At 45.8% G+C, this 7,882-nt stretch overlaps 1 protein-coding gene across 1 annotated transcript; it reads left to right on the forward strand.

Annotated features, from left to right (window-relative positions):
* The first annotated feature begins 6,404 nt into the window (after nucleotides 1–6,404).
* On the forward strand, nucleotides 6,405–7,331 carry LOC146072890 (olfactory receptor 5AR1-like). The gene has a single exon (XM_083180069.1). It carries the CDS (start codon nucleotides 6,405–6,407, stop codon nucleotides 7,329–7,331), a length of 927 nt encoding a protein of 308 aa, XP_083036195.1.
* Nucleotides 7,332–7,882: the final 551 nt, after the last annotated feature.

Genomic DNA, 7,882 nt, shown 5'->3' on the forward strand with positions numbered 1-7,882 from the left:
GTGTGCCAATAAAACCGCTGGACGTAACCCTGTGAACGCAAGAGTGACTATGCCTGCTTGGGGCAGACGATTGACATCAGCTCTCGCCCTGAATTCGGCCAGGATGAGTCAGTCAGTAGAAGGGGAAAATAAATCATTTCATGGGGAGCGACCATCGAGGGATTTCTCTCCCACATGCGAGGTGATGTGTAAATGTACACATCCACTTTCATGCTAATGCGGGGATTCACACGCGGGGGGGGGGGGGTTTGGCGTGATGTTGGATCGCGTCTACCTGCTCGCTAGGCTGCAAATATATGCAACCCAGTGAACAGGTCTGAATCAGGCCCATAGTCTATTATACACAGCCACGCCATATAACACACAGCACATTATTACATTATACACACCCCAATATTACATTATACACAGCTCAACCCATACTACATTATAAACAGTCCACTCTTTATTGCATTATACACAGCCCCCTCCCCCCACACAAACACATTACACAATACATTATACACAGCCCCCTCCCCCCACACAAACACATTACACAATACATTATACACAGCCCCCTCCCCCCACACAAACACATTACACAATACATTATACACAGCCCCCTCCCCCCACACAAACACATTACACAATACATTATACACAGCCCCCTCCCCCCCACACAAACACATTACATTATACACAGCCCCCTCCCCCCACACAAACACATTACACAATACATTATACACAGCCCCCTCCCCCCACACAAACACATTACATTATACACAGCCCCCTCCCCCCACACAAACACATTACACAATACATTATACACAGCCCCCTCCCCCCACACAAACACATTACATTATACACAGCCCCCTCCCCCCACACAAACACATTACACAATACATTATACACAGCCCCCTCCCCCCACACAAACACATTACATTATACACAGCCCCCTCCCCCCACACAAACACATTACACAATACATTATACACAGCCCCCTCCCCCCACACAAACACATTACACAATACATTATACACAGCCCCCTCCCCCCACACAAACACATTACATTATACACAGCCCCCTCCCCCCACACAAACACATTACACAATACATTATACACAGCCCCCTCCCCCCACACAAACACATTACACAATACATTATATACACAGCCCACCCCCCACACAAACACATTACACCATGTGCTCACAGTTACTCACTCATATCACAGACCCACTCCCAAGCACTTGCCTGTGTTGCTCCTTCCATGGGAGTGCAGGGACCCTGCAGGGTGGTGGGAGCAGTCTGTGTGGTGGTGGGGGAAGCAGCCGGGTGACAGGACAGAGCAGGGAGAGCAGCAGGCTGATGCACGTTGCACGGAGTGTGGTGGGCGTGGCCAACCTCGAAAGCCCTGGCTGCTGCTGACTCCCCTGCTCCTCCCATCCACACACTTCCTGTCTCTGACTGGCAGCAGCTCCACAACCCTGCGGTGGCCGGCTGTGACGATTAGCGTGCAGGCCCCGCACTGAGCTCTGCTCAGCTGTAATTTGTGCTCAGTGCTGCCCCTGCTGGCTAATTCGGCCTCAGTAGCAGCGGCCTCCCGGGAAAGTTCCCGGTAAATATAATGGCCAATCCGCCCCTGGTTCTTACCCAGTTCTATAATCCGATCCCATGTTTTCAAGTTCCTTTAGCAGTTTGTGGGACAGTGTCAAATGGATTGCAACAAAGTTATTTAAATAGCGCACACATATTCTGCAGCGCTGTACAGAGATATTCTCATCTACGGCTTCTAGATATGCTACATCTATGCCCCCCCTTTATCTATAATTTTTAGTAAAACAAAGTCAATGAGATTGGTTTGGCATAATCTCCCCCCAGTTTTCCATGTTGTAAATTGGTTGATTTATGATTTTCCATATTTCTTTCTTTTAAAAATGTTTCTATTACTTTCCTTATTACTTATGCAAGGTGTCCTTGCTTCCACTTTTGTGCAGTGTGGTTGCATTCACTATTTTAGTATCCTTGGATGTATCCTATCTGGCCCCTTTAACTTATGCCCTTTCAGTTTTGAGAGTGCTTTCTCCTCTGTTAATGTACTTTCATCTACCTTATTTTTATTAACATCTCTGAAACTTAACTGGAGCAAAAATAGTTATTTGGATGGTCTTCTATTGCCTCTAACAAATGTAATGTCCACCCCACACACACACATACACACAAACAGTTTGCACATGCATATGAAAAGTTTGATTGCCGCACCCAGAGCACCGTCGCAGCCCCATCACCGCATTGTCCCTTACACTGCAATTGCATTTTTTTGCAATGCGATCACAGTTTAAGGCCTCATGCCTGCACACTGGGGACTGCACACTGTCGATTGCGCTTGTGTGAACATTTGCAAAAATTGCGATTTTGGCAAATTAGTGGGCCAATTTGAATCAAGCCCAATGACAGCAAATTCCGTTTAATACTTAAAAGTACCATAAGATAAGATGCAATAAATGTACTGAACACCGAATTAGAAAAGAACTGCTCATTAAGACAGAGATGGATAAATAAATAATAAACATAAAACAATAAAAACCAATTACAGGACACATGTCACTAATTGGTTTGTTTGTACACTGCGTGGATTAATGACACAGCAGGTTCCCGGGGACAGAGGAGAATCGTCCCCTCGGGTCACTGAGATCCTTATAAAGCAAGATGCAGCATCTACGCCCCGGATCAGACAATTATACGTCGGCAGGTAAGGGACTATCATTTATTTACATATAGGAAGAGATGCTGCTGATTAGAGCACAGGTGCAGTCTTAGCGAGAGAGAACCAGGCATGAGGCACGAGGCACGAGGCACAGCACTTGGAAATCTTTAAATGAGTTTTAGAATTATTGCTGTTGTCACACATTACTGAGGACAAGATAACGGGAGCAGAACATGTCTGATAAGGTGCAGACCTCGGGGCTATTTCCTGACTGCGGAACGTCCGCTGGGTGGGTTACATCAAGTCTTCCTGTGCCACCTGCCTTCCTTATATAGCACATAAGTCTATGTCCTAAGCATTGGAGAGAGATAAAGTACCAGCCAACTAGCTCCTAATTGTCATTATACAGGCTGTGTTTCAAAAATGTAAATTAGTAGCTGATTGGCAGGTGCTCTATCTTTTTCTTAGGCTTAGTACATAGACCATATAGCCAGAAGGAAGTTTTGTGTGAGAAGAGACTAATTTACCAAGATTTGGAGAGAGATAAAGTGCACACAGCCAGCCATCCTATTTGTTATTATCGTCAGAATAAAGCTTTCTGTTCAGTAAATACAAGAATAGGCACGGAGAGGGATTACTGATAATCACAGTAGACATAGATGGTCAGAATACCGACATCGGAATTCCAACTGCCGGTGCTCCAACTGCCGGTGCTCCAACTGCCGGTGCTCCAGCAGAGTGGTGAGCACAAAGAAGCCCCTTGCAGGGTTGCTGCACTCGTCACTCTGCGGAGTAGGAGGCTTGCTGCGCTTGCCACAGGCTCTATTCCCCATCTATAGGGTTTGTGGATGCCCACGAGGGAGAATAGCCCCTGCAAGTCGGGATCCCAACTGTCATTTAAACAGTCAGGATGTCGATGTACTGACTGTTGGTATCCCAACTGTTGGGAGGTCACCTGGCACCCATAGTGAGGATCACGGTAGAGAGGAAGTCCTGCAGTCAATATCAATGCCGGCATCCACACATGCTGGCAGAAGACCGGCAAAATATTCCCGACATCGTTGAGGATTCCAATGTCGAAATCCCAACTGCCGGCAAATGGTTTGCAATATGAGGGGCAGGCTAGGTATTCTGACAGCTGGCATCCCCACCGCCTGTACTCCGTATCTATGTATTCCATATGTACAGTAAGTAATGCATAGATTGTTACGGCTCAGGGGTGTTTAATCTGATTCTAATGAGACGTGATATTGATGTTGTAACCAACAGAGTTTTCAGGGATTCAAATGGCGGTATTCAATTGTTTTTCCCCTAGCATTTTGGTTCGCTATCCCCAGTTGTGGTGAGCTGAAATGCACAAATGCATGGCTAAACCTGACCATAATGATCATGATATGTACACAAAAATAAGATCAATTGAATATCGCCCTACAATCTCCCATAATTTTAGACAGGAGATTGGGTGTTATATAACAATTGAATACCACCCAATGTATACACTTTTTTAGACAAAGTATATTCTACTCTTTATACTACATATATGGGGGGGTTACATTTCAGGCTAATTCTTTCTCCAGATGTATCTGGGCGGCAGGCACCATACTTTACAGTAGCGGGAACGGGGACAACAAGTTTCCCTATTCCATGGGGAGATGAGTGCTTGTGTGTGATTTGGGTATGCGGCTGGTCAGGCAGGGGAGTGCAAGATGGGGTGCTGTTGTAGGTACTTAAATACCACAGTAATGGCAACTCACAACCTCCACCTGGAATTGATTTCCCCCCTTAGGCCTGGCTTAGCATAATAGATTAATACCATTTAATTCAATGATCATAAAATAGTGGGTTTCTATAGATATCTCTCTAACGTCAGATAATTCCTTGGAAGAAACTCTTACGCTTAGTTCAGAAGGTTTCTCCTTATAGACTGTTGTTCCTTTATTGAATATTAGGGTCACTTTGGGGACTGGGTACCCTTGATAACGTCCTGCTAGCAATGAAACGCATCAGAGAACCTCTGGAATTGCATCTGACAGCTGAGATTTCTGGAGTTGCCACAAGTCCTGACTTCCTCGGAGGGTGGCCGCAAGGGAACGGGTCCAGCGTATGCCAGTGTCCAGCCTTGTTCAGATAAGCCTGTGTTATCTCTGTTCATGTGAGTGAGAATTATTTATTTTTATATATTGGAACCTTCTACAGTATTATGCTGTGTGATATTTATTACTTGGAGGTATTTATTATTATCATGTGGCTCTTTCCATGCAGGGTATATCATACTCCTAAACAAGTGTCAGTTGGGCCTTTGAATGGCTCATCTCCCACAGTGTTACCTTTGTAGTGCATCTTTTATAACCTATTCCACCCAGGGAACTCCCACACAGGGCGCTCAAGATGGCTGACTCACCTGGTACCTTGTTAAGGCCAACATACACTACTGCGATTTGGTCCGATTTGACCTGATTCCAATAGATTGGGCCGATAAATTGGACCAAATCACATGTGTTTGATACCCCATCCAACTTGATGTGCCGTACCGTGCGCATCAGGTCGGACCCTAAAGATTGAACCTCCTGCGCATAGGATCTATCGGATCGGTTCCATCAGCGGGAAATCGCCAGTGCTTTTTTATTCGGTCCGATTCTATAGATCCTATGTGTGGGGTGGGCGGCAGTGGGTCGGGGCGGCAGCAGTGGGGAGGGCCAGGAGAATTTTTTTAAAAAGCCAGGCCGGCCAATGTTTGGCTGAGAGAGCACTCTGAGCCAATTAGCGGCCAACCTGTCTTTTGACAGTGTTTTTTTTTTTAAATGTTCCTGGTCCTCGCCACATCTGCAGCTCCCGCAAGCTATTTATCGCATGTAATAAATGTCGCATCAATGCCAAATTGTAAGCGTGGCGCCATCCCAAGGAGCTACCGGTGGAGCTCAAGGGAAATAAGTTCCGAATTGTCCTAAGGACACGTTGGCCTAATGTATGTTTTTTTTTAGGGTGGAATAACAAACCCTTGGAAGTTATTACCCAAAATGCCTCCTCAGACCCTGTATTATGAATTTTTAGAGAAATTGCAGTAGTGTAATGCCAAGTTTAAGTCCTTGTGCATGCCCCAGTGTGCATACAATGCAGCTGTTGTAATTGAGATGTTTTAAATAAAAACTCTGCACTGAAGGAGATCTACATACAGGTTGAATTTGAAGGACTAAATGTCTTTTCTCAACCTCACCAACTATGTTATGGTATTACAAAAGTCTTGAAAAAGTGCTGGGCAGGGTGGCAGCTTGGAGACGGCTACAGATGCATAGAGAGTGTCTTTCTTATGTGCGTGTTATGGGATTAGCACAGGCATGTTTGCTGGCACAGACACTCAATAGCTCACTTTGGAGTTCATACTCTAACAGACAATGTACAGTTGTCATAGGCCTGGTGCGTGTTTCGATGATGTAACCAATGGTGGAGTCTAAACACGCACCATCTCCGTATTACAGCGCCAACAGGTGCTCAAAGTGGGTGTCTCGGTCCTTGCATGTTCACAGGAATGGATGTACACCGGAGGAAACATTGTAGCGGCACTTGCATTACATCACAGGTGACCACCATAAGATGCAGCCACCTGTGTCCTCCTCTGAATCATGCCCAATCTGAATCTAGTTTACGACTTGCTGTAGACATGTGGATTATTGATATTGGTTGAAATATAGTTTTTATGTCACCATACAGTACAAAGAGCTTCATGGATGTGGTAAACATGACCCAAGTGGGAGTGTTTGTGTTCTCTGGACTTGCAGACAATGGACAACTTGCACCATTACTCTTCATAGTCTTCTTGCATGTCTACCTGGTGAGCATAGTAGGAAACACGGGCATGATGGCCATTGTCCATAGCAGCTCCAACCTCCGCACCCCGATGTACTTCTTCCTGAGTTACCTCTCTTTCGTGGACATTTTATACTCCTCAGTGATAACTCCTAAAATGCTGTCTGACCTTATCTCCGTGATGAAGGCCATTTCATTTGTTGGGTGTGCCGTTCAGTTCTTCTTCTTTGCTGGTCTAGTATGTACTGAGGTTTTACTTCTCGCAAACATGGCATATGACCGGTACGCTGCCATCTGCCACCCTCTCCATTATAACTCTATAATGACCAAGAACATATGTGTGTGCCTGGTCATCCTGGCTTTCTCCATTGGCTTCATCCAGTCCTTCTTACAGACCTTCTGTGTATTCAGCCTTCAATTCTGTGGATCAAACATTATAGACCACTTCTACTGTGACGTCCCACCACTACTCCAGCTTTCCTGCTCCGACACCTTCTCCTGTGTCATTGAAACAGTTTTTTTCGTAGCTTCTTGTGCCATGGGGTCATTTATAATCATCCTGATCTCCTACACGTTCATCATTTCCTCCATAGTACGGATGAAGTCTGCGGAGGGTAGGCGTAAAGCATTCAGCACCTGCTCCTCACATCTCACCTGTGCCACCATCTTTTATGTGTCCATATTCTTCACTTACCTGCGCTCTCCCTCCGATGTCTTGAAGAAACAAGACAAGATGGCTTCTGTCTTGTACACAGTAATGACTCCAATGCTGAACCCACTTATATACAGCCTGAGGAACCAAGAGGTGAAAAGAGCCATTAAGCGACTATTGAAAATGTACTAATGTAGATATAATTATCCTATTTATTAGGAATAGTTTTGTGTTTCTATTTATGAATATTAAACTATAAATGTGTGGTTTGGTTCTCCAGAAATCAGGACCCACCCCAATTTTGTGGTTCTGCACCAAAACTTGACCTGGATCTGCCAAGGAGTTCCAATCCATACTGAGGGGCCAATTGTTGTCCCTTCAGGATGGGGCAAATTCGGCCCTGTTCCGATGGTTGGGGACTGCGCATGTGCATGGTCTTTTATGCGCATGTGCAGGTCCTCTTTGTGAATGGCTTCGGCGACTTGCATCCTTGCCAAGGGGAGGGGCAGGGAAAGACAGTGGTAGGGTCGGGTGTCGCCATGAAAACGCTGGGCGGTCCTATGAGAATGCGAGTGGGCCGATGTGTACAAGGGGTGAGCGGCTGATGTCACAGGTAATCAGCCGCCCACCCTGTCTTCATCCCGGCACATGCACAGACCTTTATATTTGAGCCCAGGAGAGAAATCACTGGCCGGCGACCATTGAATGATTTCTCCTGCAGCTGACACATGCGAGGGGAAATG

Source organism: Crinia signifera, chromosome 4 (genome assembly GCF_055691185.1).
Source record: "Crinia signifera chromosome 4, ASM5569118v1, whole genome shotgun sequence".
Taxonomy (NCBI): Eukaryota; Metazoa; Chordata; class Amphibia; order Anura; family Myobatrachidae; genus Crinia; species Crinia signifera.